At 49.1% G+C, this 21,515-nt stretch overlaps 1 protein-coding gene across 1 annotated transcript in view; it reads left to right on the top strand.

Annotated features, from left to right (window-relative positions):
• LOC8034618 (dnaJ homolog subfamily C member 16) overlaps positions 1-21,506 on the top strand; it is a 34,948-nt gene extending 13,442 nt beyond the window's left edge. The window contains exons 6-13 of the mRNA XM_029989493.4: positions 265-540; positions 885-1,070; positions 3,629-3,797; positions 6,764-7,023; positions 8,887-8,961; positions 12,496-12,657; positions 15,139-15,343; positions 19,674-21,506. Of these exons, the coding sequence (XP_029845353.1) occupies positions 265-540; positions 885-1,070; positions 3,629-3,797; positions 6,764-7,023; positions 8,887-8,961; positions 12,496-12,657; positions 15,139-15,343; positions 19,674-19,910 (1,570 nt within the window). The 3' untranslated portion in view covers positions 19,911-21,506. The remainder of the gene's footprint in view (positions 1-264; positions 541-884; positions 1,071-3,628; positions 3,798-6,763; positions 7,024-8,886; positions 8,962-12,495; positions 12,658-15,138; positions 15,344-19,673) is intronic.
• The last annotated feature ends 9 nt before the right edge of the window (positions 21,507-21,515 follow it).

The following is a 21,515-nucleotide window of genomic DNA, read 5'->3' on the forward strand; positions in this document are numbered from 1 at the left end:
TACCAGCATGACACTGGGGCATTTCTAGAGCCTAGCTCTCACGGAATTGCTTGCTGAAGAGCTAAGACTCGTTGCGCACCCTCCCATCAAAACGCAAAGTGAACATAGGAGGATCGGAAGTATTTCTATATCCCTGTCATGGCGGCCGGAAATGGGGCACACACCCTGTATACGCAATGTATGGCTGAAGAAATTGCCTAACCGAAGTGGTCAATTACACTTTTGATTAATTCTGCTCTGCCCGACGGTGGCCCTCTCGCCCAGGTCGGACAACCGTGTTCGGGCGGTGGTGTTCAGCCCGTCGGCGTCGGTGCGGTTGCGCTACCTGCTGGCTGCGTTCCAGTTCCGGGAGCGGGTGCGCTTTGGCTACGTGCGCCTGGGACGCCCAGAGTCGGAGTCCCTGCGGCGCCGCTATGCCGGCGTGGGACCCCGGCAGGAGTCGCTCCTGGTGTTCAACGAGCACACGGCCGGACCCGTGGCCTTGCTCAGCATGGCCGAGCTGGACCCTCAGGCGCTCAGGGACGTGCTCAGTGCGAATCGGTGAGTGACCACACTGCTTCTGGCCCTCGGCCGTGGTGGCTTCTGGCCCAAGCTGCTGTGCCGCCGCACTTAATACTATGTGCACAAAGTAGTCCTTTGCAAGATTTGGCTATCAATATTCTCCAAAAGAGTGGAGTGGGCAATGACTCGGTGATGAGCTACAAGTCGGGATATTGCGGTAGTTGCTTGCTGTGTTGTTTCTTGACTGTGTGCTTAGTCGGCCTAAAATTACAGAGTAACACACATTTCTAAGAAGCCGGGCACGTGGGCTGCTTTGCACATCAACATGAATCACCTGTAGCAGAACAAAGTTTGTGACATGCCCTTGTTCCCTCCTCGTCCAGGTTTCTGATTTTGCCGCGGCTGTCCTCCCAGCTGCTCTTCGATGAGCTGTGCCCACCGGAAGCGCTGAGGTCCCGTCGCCGTTTGTGCGTCGTGCTCGTGACCGCCAACACCGCGAAGCACGACCCCCACCGGGCACAGCTCAGGGACTACGTCCAGCAGAAGGGCTTCCCCACCGAGCGAGTCAGGTGCGCACCTCACCACCCTTTCTTTTCATGCCACAGATTCGCCTTTCCCTATCTCTTTGTGTGGCATTGGCAGCGCCAACAAAGGCTATGGATGCCCTGCTTTCGCTTGTCGCTTCCCTACCTGCACGGGACAACTGCTTACCCTCTGCTGTTGATTCTCAATGAGACAGTGTTGAGGGAAGCGCACAAGTATCATATTCACTCGAATATAGGTCGTCTTGGAACATAGGTCAATGCATATAGCACTAAAAAACTCGCCAAGATTTATAATAGATAAAAATATATTTTAATGTAGGCCGACCTTGATTTTTGCAGAACTGGAGGAAAATAAATCTGTACAAACATTTATATTGCAGCATCCCTCGTGACCCTAGCCAAAACTTTACTTCTCACTTGCATTGGCCGTGTCACTCTTAAAATTTCTAGAACAGTCAACCGTGTGTCTGTCGTCCCGCTGCTCTTAGCATCAAGCCTCACTGCTTGGAACGGCGCATGTGTGTCAGGCTTCACCGTTTTAGACCGGCACACTCCATGAAGCGGTTGATACAGAGAAGCATATTGGTTAGTTCGACAATATCGGAAACCCTACTTTGTGTAGGCCAACCCTTTAAGGCGAAAGCATTAGTTGTCCCATTGAGTGAAAAAGCAGCGTATATGGCCATAAAAATACGATTGAGCGGCATGCGACGCTCAATTGTATGCTCAAGGACGGCATTGTACTTGACTGTACTTGACGTCATCCTTGAGGTCGTCCTAGAGGTTCTCCTAGACCTCTAGGACAACTTTACTTGTTTCATAACACGAAAAAGCAGCATTGTTCTTCCCGAAAGGTGGCCATAAAAATATGTCATCAAGCACGCGTTGCTCAAGCCCAGGTGCAGGAGCGTGATGTCAGCGCCGGTGTGCCATGAGCAAAAGGTGCGCTTCATACTACTTCTGTGCTCGTTGTGTGTTTAAAAATTAAAACAGCACAAGGACACATACAAGAACAAGAAGCTAGACGAACAGGGTGCTGACTTGCAGTTGAAGTTTATTTGTGCTAACGTCTGTTAGCACGAATATACTTCAGTTGTAAGTCAGCACCTTGTCCGTCTACCTTCTTGTTCTTGTCTGTGTCCCTATGCTGTTTCAATTTTTAATCATGAGATACCAAGTAGCCCAAACTTCTACATTAGTCAAGTCGTTGTGTGCTTCATGCGATGGACTGTGAGGCGATGGTATCTACATCTACGGCCTTAACATCGGCAGTAGCGTCATCTACAGCGGCTTCCGCAGGCAAATGTCCACGCAAATATACCACAACCTCCTTAAGTGTCCTCTTCTAGGCATCATTCTCTACGTCGCCCTAGACGTTGTTCTTAAGGTCGTCCTAGATGTTGTTCTTGACGTCGTTCTAGACACCATTCTTGACGTCCTAGATGTTGTCCTTGAGACCGTTTAAAAGATCGTTCTCGGCGTCGTCCTAGACGCTGTCCTTGACGTCATCCTCTACGTTGTCCTAGATGTCGTCCTAGGTGCCGTACTTGGCGTCAATCTCTAAGACGTCGTCCCCAATGTCATCCCGTACGTCGTCCTAAACTTTAATACATAAAGAAACATTACTCTAAAACATTTCTCCCGCGGGGCTACAATGCTTTCGCCTTCCTACTCGTAAGCTGTCTTGAGTGTCCTCCTGTAATTTTTTTTAATGCGCATTTCTTTTAGCCCCTCATTCCCCCCCAGAAATATTAAAATATTCAACACGAAGAAGAATGGGCACATGCGGGGGAGTGATAAGTGGATAAATTGAGAAGAGTAGACAATGCTATACCAAACCCCCAAGAGGGGAATAGAATCCTGGATTATGAGATTGTGAGCCTGACTCTGAACCACTGCACTGAGGGTGAGACTTTCGAAGCGACGGTCATTAAATGTGATAACCTTTCTTCCACTGGCCCACACCACAGGGCGTGCAAGTTCGACGTCTGCTTCCGCTTCCCGGGGGCTCGCGCAGCAGAGGTGCAATCAAATGCAACGAGCTGGCGCTTGTGTACGCCCTTGTGCAGGGACTCCACAGCTGCCAACAAGGGGCACATTTTTGAAAGGGGTCTGCGCTAGAAGTCGTTGAAAGGGGTCTACGCCTGCCAAAAGCACTCCAGTCGTCTTCACAATGCCTCTCAAGAGAAAGGACTGAAGAGCACATCGATGCACGGAAGCGGCGGCCCACTAAGCCCCAGTGTGTTCGTCATGTCAATGAGATGCCGGAATAGAGAAAACAGAGTTTGGCTAAAGACAGAGAAGCAATGTGGGCTCCTTCTGCTGCGACCAAGGGCTGAGTGAACGAACGAGGTCCGTCTCAGTTTAATCCACAAAATATGACTTGTATAAAAAAAATGTCTAAATGCTGTTGCGTTCTTGCTCCACAAAAACGCAGCCCCATATTTTTCTTTTGGGGAGCGTTCATTTGGTGACACATGTTCTGTAGTGGCAATTCTTTGCAGTCGAGTGTTTAGGCGTCCACCCTTAGGGAGACGCCACAGTGGGCCCCCAAAGCGCCTTTGTGTCATGCACCCGTGCAGGTTCACCTTTGTGTACAAGGAGAAGCAGGCGGAGTTTGTGAACACCTTGAGCTCCGGGGAGGAGTCCCCCAAGGACCCGATGCTGCACCTGGTCATCATCTGGCGGAGGAACCAGAACATGGTCCAGTACCAGTGGATCGACTCCCCCTGGGAAGACGACCTCCACAGGGTAAGAATAAGGATAACGATACTTTATTTTTTGACGATTGCCCTCAAACATCTATAGTCTGTTGCAACCTAAGAGCGAGGGGCCAGTGTAAGACGGGCCGGGGAGGAGGAGGCAGACGGAACGCTTGAGAAGAGAGGGGGAAACCTCCTTCTCTCTTTAGCGTTCCGTCTGCTTCCTCCTCCCCGGCCCGTTTTACCATGCCCTTTGTTCTTAGGTAGCAACGGACTATAGAAGCCTTATGTATGGTGCATGGAAATTTCTCTTCGTCACGTGAACACCGCATGTTCCAAGAAAACGCATTACGAAACCATGATGTTACACCTATAGCATTTGCTAGGCACCCTGGCCTTCGCTGATCTGTAAGATCAAAGTGGGCAGGGCGAAAGGAAAAAGAGGCGACCAAAAAACTAAACAATTAACTGTGCAGCGAGCGACTGGGCAAGGAGCAAAGTGGCGTAAGACGGGAAAAGGCAAGTCGGTGAGTGCATTCGGAAGGAATGTCGGGTGCCTCGTCAGTTGCAAGGTGCAGGCTCTTGCGCAACCTTCTTGTTTCGTGCGTGCAGCACACAAAGACAAGTGGTAGCTGCACTGTCGTTTGGCATGGATCACGCCACTGTGACACGGAACTCGAAACTGGAATGCTTCACGAAGTTTGTGCACTGTGCATAGAAGACGCTTTCCGAAGCCACAGACTCTTAGCTTATGGCGAATTTGCGTGGCCGTCTCTCTCCTCTGACCTTGATTCAACAAAGCGCCCCCTCCTCGCTGCCAGAGCTACTCGGGATCCTTTTCAGCCAATCACAACTGCTGGGCTCAAAGCACTCCGACATCCTCGGGCCAGCCACGGAAGTAAAACTTCTTGACATTGGTAATGGATAAAAAAAAAACGATTTTACTGCGTAGAATGGATGATTAAGCGGCATTTACGCTCACAACAAAATAAAATAATAGCATGTTAGAAAAAAAAGAGAAATCAGCAGCATGCTCATTGATCTTCGCAGAACGGAAGGAACACCGATGTTAGGAAATAGTTGTCAACTCATAACGTCTTTGACAGTGAATGCGATGTGACAGCGTACGGCAGCGATGCGACAGCGATGTGACAGCAGTCATGCGTACGGCAGAACAGGCAAATATCAAATTAATAAACCACATTTTTCTCACGGCAGAGTATCGTGCAAGCATCACCCACAAGACATAGCATGTATCGCCATGTGACACAAATCACAGTGCATTATTGTCGGCTCTTCCTTTATTTTAGAATAGAAAACTTTGAACACACTTTTACCTAGCCTGAAAAGTTTTTGGAGCGACCACGAAAGCAGGTAAAACAGCGGCGAGCTGTGCGAGCTGTTTCTTCTTTGGTTAGGCCGAGATGCAGGTTCACCGCCATGAGATATACAATCTCATAAAAGCACTAGGAATACTTGTCATGTCGAGTTTTCCTGTCACGGTCACAAGTGAATGTCCCGTCCGTTGTAATCCTTGCACCGTAGAATGCACATGCACTTTGTAGAACCAGATATCCATCGCCATCATCCCGTGCACCGCAGTCCACCGCAGACCACTGCTGCTGCCATCGTCAATAAAACCACGTGATAACAGTCCACACACTACATACTGTTGAGACCGGTTACAACGAAGTCAACGGGGATCGGAAATCACTTTGCTATATCTGCTATTTCTTTATAATGGACTTCGGTTAACGAAGAGCAAAAGGGAATGGGAAATCGTGATTGCTTCGCTGTAGCCTCAATTTCATTATAACCGACTTCTCTATAACCGGTCTCGACAGAACCATCAGAGTGCGCCGCTCTGCACTTCGATGACTACTGTAGAATACCGCACGTCTGCCCCATTCCACACTAAGTGCCCATTCCCAAATTTGTGAGATCTAAAAAATATGCACGGTACATTTATATGTGAAATTGATGACCGGACAGGCACTCATCCCCCATTTTTTCGTGATTATCTTAAAATTTTGAGTGGGTGCTTGCCTTATATTTTAGGGTGGAGGAGTGATAGGAAGCTCTCTGAGAGGGAGGGGCGCCCTCGGAAAGAACTAACCGATGAGGCCACCACGCTCCCTTTCCACCAACTGTTCTCGAGTGCTGTGGAAAGGGTGCTCAAGACTACGCTGAAAGAACCATGCGAATTCGCCATTGGTCGGCACTGCAGACTTTTGCGAGGTGGAGCATTTGAGTCTCCGTTTAAACACGATCGCATCGATGCAAATGACCCTATAGTGTTGGTGTTCACCTTGTAACTGTGCATTGTACGATCAGTAATACACACTGCTACTGCTGGGACCCTAGCAGTCCTCGGAGCTTATGAAACCCCGAAAACGTACATTCATATGTTTTGTCGAGAAAAGGAGTGTCCAAATGCACACGGAGACGCAATGCGCCTACTGGTTGTGAGTTGCTGCCACTATACTCAATGCCAACTATTTTATGCTATACATTGTCAAGGTTAACAAAGCTTTTGCGGTGCTGCAAGAGCATGTAACATAGTCTTACATCTCATTGCATGCACCATGATGTGAAAAGAACGTCAAACGAGACATGTGCTTGTGCACGCAGCCTTGACAGCGTTAAAGCACTCTAAATCAATAGCTTCTATACCTCTTCTGTGGCATCGTCGCATCACATGATGTGACCGTGTCATGCGACATCACTGTGTCATGTGATGTCACATGACCATGTGTCACACGATGGCCACATTACCAGTGTCACACAATGACTGTCACTTAAACACTGCGACGTCATCACAGTGTTCACATAGAGACGTTACGACAAACTTTTTAGAACGCCGATGCTAGCACGGGAACACTGTGATGTCGTCGACGTAGCTTTGTCATCCGGGCTACGTGTCAGGCTCGGACACAGAAGCACTAAGAGCTGGTGCTCTAAATGGTACGCATTTAATATTTGACGCTGAGCACAAACACTTCTTCTCCTGTGCAGCTGAATGAGACGAAGCAGGAGCTGGAGAATGCGCTGTCGCGGCTGCTGCAGTCCTCGGATGCGCTTCCCCACGACGCGCGCCTCGGGGTGCTGGCAGACGAGCATGCCCGGGGCCTGCTGGGGCGCCTGCTACGGCGCCTGGTGCTCATGGGTGACGTGCTGAGGGACCACCTGACCCGCTACGAGGTGCTGCCTGCCCTCTCCGTGGCCCTCTCCTTCGGCTTCATCGTCCTCGTCGGATACTTCATGTCCTACCTTGTGTGAGCACACCCGGCGCTTCAGCTCCCTTCGCGGTTTCGGTTGGGTGGCGGGTTGCCTCGCCGACGACTTATTCCGTTGCGTTTCGTCTTTCGTTAGCTCGCGATAAATAGCAGCTGGGTGGGGTGTGTCGAAAGGCTAATAATAACAACAATGCAGAAGTGTAAATAGCAAAGGATAAGGGATTGAAGATAGTTCTGAGGATTTCGACTGTCTCATCAACACTAGTAATGTCTGAAAATAATTTTATTATAAAAGACTCGACGAAATGGGGAAAAGCGAAAAAAGAGAAAGAATGAACATGTTAAACGAGGGATGATGCGAGTAGTATGTTGAAGGTACACTGCTATTTTTCTTTGTTTGCATGTTCATTGTCTTTTTTTCTCTGCTGACTTCATCCAGCATGCTCATCAGTTCATTTTTGATGGAACACATGCTCGTTTAGGGAGCTTAAAACATAATTTCTACCAATTCTTCCGAGATTAGACTCGGGCTGAACTATAGAAACGAGCTAGGTGCAAACAGATGCAGTGTATTTATTCAGGTTTCAGTGTATACCGGTCTTAAGTCTTTTTGAGCTTGCTCGTTTCCTAGCTACATTGTGGAAAGATTTTCATGTTATGATAAGTGCTTTCATTTTTTGGCACATCCCTTGAAAGGGACACTGATAGGGCATTTATAGTTCTTATTTGTACACGACATATGACAACACAACTACCCAGAACACAATTTGCGGCTCGAAATTCATTTTCTCTTTACCTGAAAACCGCTGATCGAGAACTGGCTGGTTTGAGTTGCGCTCCGTCTCTTCTCCGTAGTCATGTGCTGTTTTCTGTGGTTTACGCACAACAACCAGAGATAATCAAAGTCGTGGGTCATCGAAGGTGCACACACAATATTAAAAATAGAAAATAAATATGATGCCCATTTTTTTGTGGCTTCTAAAAAGCTGCAAATACGTTGATTGTTAAAAAAAAAAAGAATCACAGTCGCGTGACTTCTGGCACCTATTTTCTTTGTTTCTTCTTCCTCCCCAGTCCAGTTTCAATTTTGGTTTCGAGCAGTTGCGTTTTTTTACTTTATTAAAAATATATGTGATGCTGTAGCAGAAAATTGATTGGGTAGTCTTCTGAGACCATAATAAATTGCGTGGCAAAAAATAAAAAATAAATTTTGGGGGGTGTGAGTGTTTTTTTAATGGCTCAACGTTTGAATCTGATACCAAAATTGATTTCATTTGTTGTTCAATGTTGCAATTGTGAGGCATCCATAAAAAAGGAGCATAACTTGGGTTAGTGCGTGACAGCTGCTGTACTAGAAAACACGTGTGGACCATCCTACAACGTTACAGCTGTAGCTTTTTTTTGCTTTAGCTGATGAAGCAGAACCAAACTGCAATTTTTTCTGTTGTGCTGGGTGTGTGGCAAATGGTGTGGCATGGCTTTATTGGACTTATATTAAGATACTTTACCTTATATACCAAGTTTTCAATTGGATCGCTTTGATGTGTGGAGATTTCAAGTTGCAGTAAGTAGAATATAAATGTTGCAGAAGTATGCATGTGACGAGCCGGATGGTATTCACATAAATAACACTCAACAGAAAATTGAGCTAGTGGTACTGAATCTGTTTAAATTCTGCTAAAGGCTGGGGTTGCGTGGCTGTGCACTTAATTATTTTAGAAAACCCCAATTGGTGCTCGTGGTATTTATATGCTCGTTTATTTATTAGGGATGCTGTGGGGGTGGAGGGGGGGCATTCTCATGTGCTTGTGGGGTGCGTGCGGGGAACAATCGAATCAGAAATAGCCAATTTGAATTTTAACTTCTTGTGCGAGCAGTAACAATTCTTTGTCTTGTGTACAGGCAAATGGAAGAGAAGAGCATCCAGGAGAGGTACAGACGCGAGGGAAGAGTGCCTCCCTCTGCGGCCAAGCCCAAGTGAGTGTCCCAAAGGGCTCACAAGCGTTTTCCCTAATATCGGCCTTCTCCTCCAAGCTCCGGGTTGCGATCATTGCGATGCTACACCGTTTTCAGATGCATGCACCTGTCTCTTATACACTGGTGCATTTAGCTCTCTAACGAAGCAGTCAGAATACTGACAATCTATATCACTGACAGAGTACTCTTCCGTGCGCTTTGCTAGTTATTCTGGAATTTTGCTTTACCCGGTTTTGCTGGTTTCATAATCTTGTTATTTTTTAAAGATTTAGGCAAGCAATTTATTTGATGACAGGGTGGGGTTGATGGAAGTGGTGTGTAAAAAATAAAAGTTTGGGGCTTATAGGATTTTAAAAACCGTGGCACTACACGCCATACCTCGGCAAACCTCACTCATGAGGGCCTTCACTCACCCTCGCTCGCCCTCATCTTCACAGGTGAGGTGAGGGTCAGTGAGTTTCTGAACCAAGAAAATTCATGAGTGAGGGTGAGTGAGGACTGTGAGGGTGTGAGGGCCGTGAGGGCTGTGAGGACCGTGTGTGTGTGAGGGGTATGAGTGCGTGAGGGCGGTGAGTGCGTGAGGGGCGTGAAGGCCATGAGTGCGTGAGCGGCGTGAGGGTGGTCAGTGCTTGAGCGGTGTGAAGGCTATGAGTGCGTGAGGGCTATGAGTGCGTGAGAAGCGTGAGGGCGATGAGTGCATGAGGGCCATGAGTGCGTGAGTGGCACGAGGGCAGTGGGTGCATGAGGGGCCTGAGGGGCGCAAGGTCCATGAGGGCGGTGAGTGCGTGAGGGCGGTGAGTGTGTGAGGGCCATGAGTGTGTGAGCGGCGTGAGGGTGGTGAGTGTATGAGGGGCGTGAGGGCCATGATTGCGTGAGCGGCGTGAGGGCGGTGAGTGCATGAGGTGCGTGGGGGTGGTGAGGGGCGTGAGGGTGGTGAGTGCATGAGGGCGGTGAGGGGCGTGACGGCGGTGAGTGCATGAGGGCGGTGAGGGGCGTGACGGCGGTGAGTGCATGAGGGCGGTGAGGGGCGTGACGGCGGTGAGGGGCGTGACAGCAGTGAGGGTGGTGAGTGCGTGAGGGCTGTGAGGTTTAATGAGGGTGAGTGAAGGGCTGAAGGTGAGTAGTGTGACTGTGATGATGAGGGTGAGTGTAGCTGTGAGGGTGAGGGTCAGTGGAGGGGCTGAGGTGAGTGTGGCTGTGAAGGTGAGGGTGAGTGAGGGGCTGAGGTGAGTGTGGCTGTGAAGGTGAGGGTGAGTGAGGGGCTGAGGTGAGTGTGGCTTTGAGGTGAGGGTGAGTGAGGGCAACCTAAAATGCCGACCTCTGCTACACGCCTTCATGGTTCATCGTTTTGGGTGTCAACTTTACTTTTAGTGTGAAACATTCTTTGGCTATGGTGTTCGGCATTTCGTGAAGCCGAAAAGTGAAGCCTGGATAAAAGTGTGGCTGCGAGGCTTGACACTGATTGGTTGACAGGTGGGAGAAGAGGAGCGGGGTGCTCGACACTGATTGGTTAATGGTGAAGTCATGTGACCAGAGGGGTAGGCGAGGAGGAGCTCAGCCACCTGTGCGCACAGAGGGAGAGGAGCTCAAGAGTATGGAAGTCTCTGGAAGATCGCCAGGTTTATCGGCCCAATTAGCGGTAGTATCGCTTCAATCTAGGAACAGCTGTCAGGTGTACATATGGTACAGATTAAACTATCTGATGAAAAGTGTCGTGAACATAGGCGTCGGGCGTCTCGAAACTCTGAATATTGCTAAACTTTTGCGATGCTAGAATGTTTCATGTATGCAACACAATTGCCTAGCAGTTCGCCATAAATATTTTGTTTTGATTTCAAGTTGAAAATTGATGAACATCAGTAAATTCAAAGTTTAAATCACACACGTCGGTACATTTGGAAGTTTAAAGTGATTGGTGGGCATTATGGCAAGTCTTTTTTTGGTTTGGAACGAATTTGGCAGCTGTTACTGTTGGTTTTTAAACTTCATAAGCATAGAGGAGGAGGCACTGAGGGGATGGGTCTTTATTGGCACACAAAAAAGAGATTCTATAATTTAACTTTAATTTCTTTATAAAGTTAAATGGTTCTGTCGGGAGAGGAAAAAAATGATGCCGAAATCGCTGCCATCGTTACTCTGGTTCTTGACGAAATGCTGTGGCATTTAGCGTGAGAGTTCCGACTCGGTGAAGGATGGGAATTCCCACCTCGCATTGATCCTCCTACTGTTGTCTTTGGAGAGTCAGTCTGTTCTCTTGGGCATCGGTGGTTTCAGACGCACCTATCACAGCTTCCCTCAATCGCCGCCTCCGGTCCGCATATTGTTCGGTCTGCATTCATGAAATGTAGATTTTGCACTGAAGTATGATGAGCAGGAAACTTCTTGAACCCTCGGACATTCTGTGCGCCACTTAGATATGTGTAGTTGCATTAATTTTATAATGCGAGCGCAGTTTCAAAGTTGCCGTGAGCTGGAAGATGACGCAACAACCGCGAAAACCAAATCTGTGCGTGCGCTTTTCCAAATGATTTGGGAGATGCACGAAGGCACATGCGCAATGAACTGTGCCTCATGTCATCGTGCCCGTCGCGTCCTCTGCAAGAACAGTGGACGTAACGAGCAAACAAACAGAGCGAAAGAGCACGGCGGGAACCGTGTTGCGTTCTCACAAAACCAGTCCGGTCCAAATCACGACCTTCCAAATGAAAGACAGCTGCGTGCACCGGGGTATTGAATGCTAACGCATTTAAAACATTGCCCTATTTTTAGTGCAGAATTGCGGTCTTACGGAAGCTAACTCATACTTTGCAAGCATCCCGTGGCACAGTGAGAGGTACAGACTGCGGCAATGTGAGCTGGCCCGGCAGCATTTGGGCCGAGGAGGCACGAAAGCCATGCAGGGAACGTCTGGCGTTTTAGGCTGTTAAAAAAAGAGTAAATTGGAATAGACTCCCGCATTTTCTGTTGTCACAATGTGGCAGTCAGTTTTACGGCTTAGCTCACCGGAGGCACCCCACGTGGCAATTTACCTGTTCCGGCTAGCACTAGTCCAGGCCAGCACATGTACCAGCGTACCCTAATAGAGTTGGCCGACCACCGAAAACGTTCGGAAACAACGAGAAAAGCCAATACGGTATTTAGGCGGCGACACTCTGAAAAGACACGGCAATGCGTGCCAGGGAGGCTAAGGCCGGATGTTGGCGTCTGCTCCGTTCCTCATAAGATGCAGTTCTGCACATGATAATTTGATCAGTGCTACATTTGCAGATAAAAAAAAAAAAAAAAAAAATAAGAGGCACTTTTTGTAGTTGCTGAGAAGGTGAGGACGGCAGGGAGGAGCTCCAGTTGTCCCACCTTGAGCTTTCTACCTTGGGCAACGCTCGGGCGTCTCTTGCACCTCGAGCGCGGGTGCGCAGCTGAAGCGCGGCGGAAGGCGTGGAGTGTGTGCTGGAGGCCGGGTTTTCGAAGGACACGCCCCGCTGTTCCCAGTCCGTCGGATAGTATAGACCAAACTTTCTGTCCATTCTTTGCCAGGCCCGAATGCAAGCTGACCATCCACGAGCTAAGGGGTGAGACGTACAACGGCCTGGTGCGTCTGCTCAAGCCGGGCTGCCGCACGGTCGTTCTTCTGGTCGACCAAGAGTCCAAGCCCAAGCTGCTGCCCCAGTTCTTCCGAGCCGTCTTCCCCTACCGCAAGTGAGCCGCTCGGTCTGCACGGTCGTCCGTTTGCGGTACACGCGCTTCGGCATTGGGTCTTGTTGGCCCGCGAGAAGGCCCTTGTGGAAGCTGACTTAGATTTATACAAAACCTGCTGTCACAGGTTTGGGCGGAAAAGATCCCATAAACAAACAAATTTGTACTTTGAATTGGACCGCCGTCCAGGTGCGCCACATTTTAGCGATGGACTTCCTGAGAGGCGGTAGGAATTGAGAGTAAGTTGTACCTGGCGTTACGAACACTATTTAGTAGCGATGGAATTCAAAAGTAAAGGTTCACAAAGTGCACACACAGTCGTTAAAACTTTCAGGAGTACACTTAAGACTGCTTACGTATAGGATTGCGAAAGCATTCCTACACGCAGCATATTCCCACAAGCAGCGCGCCCCGCTGTTCATGGCGCGGAGGACAGCGGGCAGCGCGCCCGTTCCTCTGCGGGTGAGGACAGCGGCAGTGCGCCCCGCTCCTTCGCGGTGCGACATGGCTGAAAGCAGAGCGTAGAATGCGTTAGGAGCCCCCTCTCCATGCCTCCAGCCACACCACACAGCGTGACCCAAGAAGGGAAAGAGAGGGGCTGCCGAGCGCGCGCACCCTCTCCTTAGTTGCTCTTCAGTTGCTCGTTCGCCAGCACCCTTTCTTTTAATGCGAAATAGTTGCTAATTTTTTGGGGTCACAGCCAACGCTGGCAGCGCTCCATAAAACAATTATTGCTTTCGCATAACAAAAAAAAAAAAAAAAAAAAAAAGAACATATTAATTAAGAGCGTTCCGCACTTCGTAACCGGGAAAGAAAAATACAAAAGTTTTGAAAGCGTAACAAAAAAGAACAGAAGTCAAATGAAAGCCAACATAAAATTCAGAGGAGGAGAGGAGTCGAATCAGGGTCCCAAATCAGGGTCGGTGGTGGTCCGGTTCCTTGTGCCGCCAGTTGGGGTCGAGAAGTCGTGGTGGCTTGGGTGTTTGCAGTGCCAAACAGCGCTCCCTCCAAGCACACACACACACACCGTTGAAGACTTGCTCGGGGCCAACCAACCAGACTGCCGAAGCCTTGCTCGGGGTTCGACCATCCACACCACCGAAGACTTGCTCAGGGCCGACCAGTTACACCGCTGAAGCCTTGCTCGGGGTTCGATCAACCACACCTTGCGTGACTTCCACCTTTTTACAGCGGAGCTGTTAAGGGCTAGGTTCTCGAGGATTGTGTTTGGTACAAAACTCTTGTCGACAAAAACGCCTCTAGACAGCTACCGCCATCTATAAGCGACGGCGGCAAGCACATAACCAGTATGGTTGCCGTCGTCGCTGGAACATGGCGCCAACCTTTCCAGCTATCATAGAAGAATGGATAGTTGGGCGGCACGTTGGTGGGAATTCATTGTAGGAAACAGCGCGAAAAACAGACGACGACAAAGAAGAAGCACACGTAACGAGCGCAGCGCTCGTCACGTGTGTTTCTTCGTCCCCGTCTGTTTTGCGCACCGTTTCCTACGCTCTTATCAGTTTCGGTTTGGACTCAGGATGGGTCAGCCGCGTGCCCTTTCGGGGAAAGAAGACTGACTGCGAAAGGAGTGGCGACGTACGCAGCAGCGCGAATGGGTCCGTAACCGCCGCAAAGCCGCTGTCGCCTCGACTTCCACTGCGTCGAGCGCTTCAGATTCCCTTGCCAAAGAAGAGCACATCGCTCGCCTGGAAAGCCGCTGCCGAGAACAGAACCAGCGATGTAAAGAGCACCGGCGGGCCAGCGCCACGGAGGACGATCGTGCCACCGAGGCCAAATGCAAGCGCGAGGCCCGGCGACGACTGCACTCCACGCTGGCTGAACAGTTCCCGGGCACGACGGCGATGTTCTGGAAGGAGTTCGTGGATTACCCGTTTGGCATCACGTGTGCCGTGTGCGACCGACTCTGGGTCGCCGGAGACGTATCCACGATCGGCGGCGTGTCGGACGAGAAGAAGCGGGAAACGGGCGCGTGCGCGTTACGGCAGTGTATCGAGTACAGCTCCGCTGGTCTTCCTTCTTCACGGGAGTGGAAAGGCTGAACGTTTTTTTCTTTTTCTTTCTTCGTCTGAGCTCGCCCGGAAAAATTCTAAAGTTTGCGCTCGTGTCCTTAGCACTCATGCACCCCAGTCAAAATGGAAACCAACAAAAAAAAAGATATACAAGGGCAGAAAACCCTTGAATTCTGTGACACTTGCCCTAGTTATTGTAATGACAACCTTAAGACACCGAGCCAGACTCTTGTGATGATGATTGACAAAGTTTGAGCTGACTGGTAGCTCCTGTGTTTACTTTCTACCCTGTTTCTGATGTTCATGAGGGCACGTTTACTTGCGTGGATGCGTGCTTGGTATTTCACAATAATTTCTTTCTTCCATCCTGTCTTTCCTGATGCCTCTTTCATTTTGTCACGCAATGTAACGGCAACTGAAAAAGTGACCCCTTGTCGTCTCTTTGGACCAGGAACAAGACTCTCATGTTTTCCATGCTGCTTCTGGAGAAGAACCTGGAGTGGTACCGCAAGATCCTGTCGCAGACACTGTCAGAGCGTAGGACCCTCAACATCAACCCCAAGAACTGCATCGGGACGGTGCTGTCCCTTAACGGGCACCGCAAATACTTCTGCGTCTACCACGCCAAGCACCTGGAGCCTGCTGTGCTCAAAAAGGTCAGTAAGCCGAAAACTGCGACCAGCGAGATGAAGAATATACTACAGAATGCGATTCTCCCGAAGCTAGAGTTACACTAAAATTTGTGATTGTATGAGTTATTTGAGGGTCCCGAGAAGATTGAACGACACCTGGCCTACCCTTCAGCCTGTAGACCTTGTGGCACTTCAGAGATTGGCAGAGTACCTCATAGGAACAATGGAGCAGCCTAGTAAGCAGTGCTTGACAAGTTTGGTCTTTTTGGTGCAAATATTAGGCTCTGATCGAAACTTGTTTCCACACGCTCTGGTCAAGTAAATATGTAGCTTTCTACTTCCGTGCTGCAAAAATAAAAATAAATGAAAAGGGCTGTAGTGCTGTACGCTGTTGGGGATGCGAAGAGAAATAGTTAACCACGATTTAATCTTTTGGCGAGAAAAACCAAACGTTGTAGAATTCATTGCTCAATCAGCAGCCTTACTTTGCCTCTCTGCTATTGCGTGACGGTCTAGTTTAGTTGTGCATGCAAAATATCAGTTCGATTACCGGTTTCACCAAGTACAAACTGCTTAACTGGTTCGTAACTCAGCCTTAGCCACCTTTGTGTTTACTGGACTAAACATAACAAAGACTTTGTAGCCCCCATTTGCAATAAAAAAATAAGTGTTAAACTCAATGTTGTCTGCATTAAAAATAGTACAGAAGTTAAACCTCTTGCCGGTGTCTCCCCTTGAACGAGGTTTGCAGGAAAACTATCTAACTTTTCGGAAAACGAATATAACATAGAACTGCTTATATTAACAGTTTTGACACAAGAATTGCCCGTAATCCCAGAATTTTCGGAATTGACCAAAGTTGCCCTTCAAAAGCGGCGCTGCCCTGCGGCAGTATGGCGGCAAGCTCCATTCTCTTCTGGCCTATTCGACTTTTGCGGGGAGCGGGGATGGGCAACTAAAAACGACCAGGTTGTAATGCATTGATGACGCTGACTGGCAGAGCTCGTAACCATGCCAAGCGGCTTTGGCAGAGCTGGTAACCCAAGCGGCTTTGCTGGTGCTGTACCGAGTGACATCAATTGATATGGCTCCCGCGATGCATTGCGCTCTTTGATTGCCGATCTTCGAGTGCTGTCTGGAATCGGTCCTTTCTAACCAAAAAATATAGCCATTCATTCAAAATACGAGCATGTGATTGTCGTTAGCAGATTGAGTTAAAGGAGCTGTGCAACGATATTCAATTGCAATGTTTTTCTCTCTACACGAGCTTACTGGCACACCTGGGACTCAAGGATACTCACACGCAACGCCATTGGCCAAGAAACTCCTTTGTTGCGGTGTAATTTTAAGGACAAAAGCGATCATTTTCATTCAATCTCTCCTTTGCAAAATTTGATGACGTAACTCGGGGATCGCAGTACACCCAAATGATGACGATATTTGAATGCGGTTCATAGATTGGACCCGAGCATTGCGGGGGCACTCGACTTGGGCTCGTGATAATTGCTAGCTCGAGAAGCATTCGGGTTGTGACCCGTGTCCAATCGCTGCAACGACGAAAACAGCCGAGCCATAACAATGTCTGGAACTCAGCGCGTGTCCAGCGCTTTGCCAACCCCAGCGCGTGGCTATGATCAACACTGGCGGCATATAATCGGCTCCAGATCACGTGGCCGCTTGTTCTGGCTGCGAGTTGAGGGGGTGAACGCTGCTCGTTTTTCTTTAATTTTTTTCTGGGACTTCTATTGCGTGGGGTGAAAAACGAACGCGTGTTTCATAGGTCATTAACGTTAGGGATCCGTTTTAAGCGGTATTTGTGCACAGTACAAAAATTGTTGCATCGCTCCTTTAATCATGTTTACAGTAAGTGTTTTTTTGACAACAGTTTTTCTCGAGAAGCTTGAAAAAGAGTATTTGAGATAGAGTTTCATGATTCCGGAAGAAACTGTTCTGCAGAGACGTGAGCTGTTTTCTGTCAGTTGCCACTGCACATTATTGTTGGGTTTGTTTATTTCGTTGATGACTCGGGCAACAGCCCTCTCCCATAAGCACTTTAAAGGGCACACAATATTTCAGCATGGAATGTGTTTTTTATCAGCCAAATTTCATGAAAATATTGAACGTTCCAGCGTCAGATTCTGGTGTTACATCTTACGCAAAGTTTAAAGTTGTAAATAAAGTACACAAGCTCATGGCACCCATTTAACATAAGAAAGACATATCAATGGGAATCGAATTCGCGACTGAGCAATTCTTAGCTGGATATCGTACCCACTGAGCTAGGCGATGCAGATGCTCAAAGAGCAACTGCGGAAAGAGCAGCTGCATGCAGAACAGCTGTGCCTTGACCAGAAGGTAAGATGTGCCGGTGGGGAAACGACCACTGAAACCTGCGACCGGATTGCGTCCTCCCAGCAGCTTCCGCTCGTCAGGTACCTCTGCCTTACGATAGATGATGCGGCAGCATACGGAAAGTGATGGACACGGCTTTGCATGGACCTCTGCGAGAGAACACATTGCATCAGCGATAATCTTTATTCTAACCCCTGCCCATTTCGATTTGGATGAGCATCGTACCGGCGTGCAGCCGTGTATCACTACTGCGTGATGCACGTTAAAGACCCCAGGCTAGCGGTTGTACTGCACTGGCTAAATTTCTCATCTACAGCTGGGAGACTCGTCGCCCGTTGAGGCAGACCAAGTTCTAGGCTGTATAAACATACACACAACCCAATTTTTTGTTTTTTCTTTATTTTAGAGTAGCATTCACTAAATCCTGGAGAAATAAAATCACCACACGATTACCAACATTTTTCTTAACTTTGATGCATTTTCCAGACCGTGTCTGTGAAGTCGTCTGCAAAATGACTTCACGGAACATGCAGTCTGTCAAATGTATATTGGACAGGCTGCATATTCCCTTGTCTGGTTATTGATGCACCAAAAACTTTAATAAAAGATTACAGGACACTCTCCTCATTTGCATTAGACAGAACGACGGCAGCACCATAAACCAACCCTGGTGTGGTTGACAGAGTCGCGGATGTGAAGACGGCACCGCTGCCGCCGTCATGCGTGTATCCTCAGATCTTCATTTCGTCTTTTCCTATGTATTCTTATGGAGTGTCCCGTACTCACCTAGTAAAGTATTTGGACGCACCTTCCAGGCCATGTGTGGTCAATGATACATTGGACAGACTGGAAGGTGCATCAATAATTGGACGAGGGAACATGCTGCTTCAGTGAAGGCCATCGCAGCAGGAGTTATCTACCTACCTGCCCATTGTCGTGTGTGTCAGTGTCCACCAGAGTTTTCTAGCCTAAACATCCTGGCAAGAAACTGCAACAAGTTTGCTCTAGAAATCCTGGAGGCCCTTGCTAATGACGCAAAAACAGACAGTTATGCGAGTGCGCCTTCCATCGCGCAACGGTACTAGAAAATTGTTGACACAGCAGGAGTTAAGTCAGCAAGGACATTGTTACTTATTGTTGATGAGCAATTTAGCCAGTGCAGTACGACTGCTAGATTGGGGTCTTTAATGTGCACCACGCAGTAGTGATACGTGACCACAGGCCGGTACAATGCTCATTCAAATCGAAATGGGCAGGGGCGGGGAACACAGGATCACTGGGTTCTGTAGCCTGAGCTTTCGCTTCACGTGCTCCTAGCTGGTGCGCGCTAGCCCACTCGGCCACACGATGCCCCTGGAAATTGTCTGTCTTAGAGGGGCTGCACCCATAACGGACAAATGAAAGACGAGGAAAATGGCTCGGTTGTAAGAGTAGAAGAGGAGGAAGATGTAAAAAAAAAAGAGGAACTGAAAAACAATATAGGCAGATGAAGAAAAAAAAGTCTTATTAAACAGCTGCTAGTCCAGCGGTGTTGTATGCCTTTCTAGAGTGCAGCTCTTAGGTGCCTGTTTCCGGCTTGAGCAGCGTCGGCGTCGCCGTAACTGTGAGGTCACGTGACCCCCCCCCCCCCCCCCCCCCTCCCTCCCCCCGAGGCCACATGACCCCCCCCCGAGGCCACGTGACCCCCCCTGAGGCCACGTGACCCCCCCCGAGGCCACGTGACCCCCCCGACGTCACACGACCCCCCCTGAGGTCACGTGATCTCAAGGAGTCGCCTATCCCTCGGTACCCTTCCATCCTCCTCAAGAGCTGAGCTCTAATCCGGCATTACAGGGAATTGTAAACGGCTTTCATTTTTTTATTTTTTCTCTCTCTCAAATCCTTCCTTCGTGTTCAACTGGCACTATATTATTGGAGAGGGCATTTTGAAAATGGGGAAAGAACAAACGTTTTGCACTTTAGCCCAACTTCTCTCGAGCCTGGTCTTTCTTTCTCGCACCAGAAAAAAGAAACTGGCGGAGATTTCATCGGGTTCGAGGACTCGAGCAGCGGGTCGGAGGCAAGCGACGTGGAGTCTGGCCGTCTGCTCGGCCGGCAGGAAGAGGTCGACTCGGACGTGTACGGCAGCATCCTTTTCGAAGAGCACCTCCTCGACGGACTGCCCAACTGGCTGGACCGGCTGTTCGAAGGCACCACCAAGCGCTACTACATCCAGTACTGGCCGGAGTGCATGAAGTAGCCGTTTCCCCTCTCCTCTACGACGGGGCGCCGTCCTCTCTTCGACATCCGGCCACCCCACTGCGTTGGGGGTGTGGAGTGGGCTGCGCCGACCTCTTTTACGTTTTCCTGCATTTGTTTGATGTCGTTTCCAAGTTATACCAACCGCTTCCTTGGAAACCTCGGGCTGTCGTACAAGGAAAACGCCAGCGACGGTCTTGTCGTCGTCTCTTTTTAGATCCTTCTCATGGGTGTGTTCAAGCTGCAAAAACAGAATTTATAAGAGAACACCTTGCTATACTCCGTCCACCTCTAAGCCGAGATTGCAGCCAATGCCACAGCAGGCACTCGCACGCTAGAGATGCACGTCTCAAAGCTAGGAGCACGGGTTAGCTCGCGCTTGTAGCTGAACGGAGTATATCAATGAGCGTAAGAACTGGTCAGATGGCTGGGGGCACTTGCAAGCTGTGTGATTCTATGAATGTGTCCATTAGGAACAGGCAAGTTGTTCGTTGTCCGTTTGATCGGACATAACGAAGCCATACTGTCCAGAATTTGGGCCTAGCACTCCCATAAATCCGACGTCCGTCTTTCAGGTATGAACCGCCAGTAGCCTAGTCTCGGGAGAAGGGACAGAGCGACCTTGTTTGCCTTGCTGTTGCCAGGAAAGTTGAGCGTCGCGTCGTTTCTGCAGCTTGTTGCACGACTCGGTGCTCCGACGTGTGGCAGTTGTTCGACCCCCTCCGACATTGATCTTTATTGTGCCAGTGTTTGTGCGAGGTTGTGTCACTTTGTGTTTGCGTGGCCACGTGGTGGGACATTTTATTTAAAAGATGCGAGGACTACTCTCCAGTGTGGGAGAGTGCAGAGGGCGACGAAATACTCACGTGGAGGGGGGGGGGACCACGAACACCGTTTCTGCACTCCCTTTCTGCCTCCCCTGGTTGTCAAATTGTAAATAGGGGCGGCCGAAAGCGCAGTCTTAATTACTTAATGCAAGTTGTGATAACCAGATTGTTTCGAAGTGTCTCGAAAGTCTCTCTGCCTAAGAGCGAACTACCTGAATGCTGTTTTGTTTCTCCTTGTCATGAAGGGTGGTATTGGTTAATGTCCTAATGCGATTGGGGATTACGTCGGTTGTCCCAGTTTCGTGAAGTACGCCGTCATTTACGCGTGTTCACAGGTCATCACACATACGGTACTGTTCAAAGGCTGGTAGTTCCCAGTCCTAGTCATAGGCAATTTCCCGGCGGACATTCTCTTGCAAGTGCATCGACAAAGGATCACAACTGCTGTGGCGCAGTATCATCTTTGCACTAGTGATGTAGCGTGGCATTGTTTTAGTATACATTTTAGAACTTTGCATTAAAAAACATAGATTTTACTATATATGCTCTCAGGTCACGCACTTATAGTCTTGTATCCTGCAGAGTGTGAGCATTATTTATTATGCGCCGTTGTTGAGCGGGGGTGTCGTATCTGCGTCTGCGTTCGCAGAGCGCAAGCGCATCTATGCGACAGTTGACGAAAGACCAGCCCTGCTGGTTTGATCCATGTAGATCATCTCTTAGAGTTGATCGGTTCCTGTTTAGGACAACCAATAAAAGAAAATATTGTACAGCCTGTC

This window comes from Ixodes scapularis, unplaced genomic scaffold (assembly GCF_016920785.2).
Source record: "Ixodes scapularis isolate PalLabHiFi unplaced genomic scaffold, ASM1692078v2 PGA_scaffold1__304_contigs__length_218370807, whole genome shotgun sequence".
NCBI lineage: Eukaryota > Metazoa > Arthropoda > Arachnida > Ixodida > Ixodidae > Ixodes > Ixodes scapularis.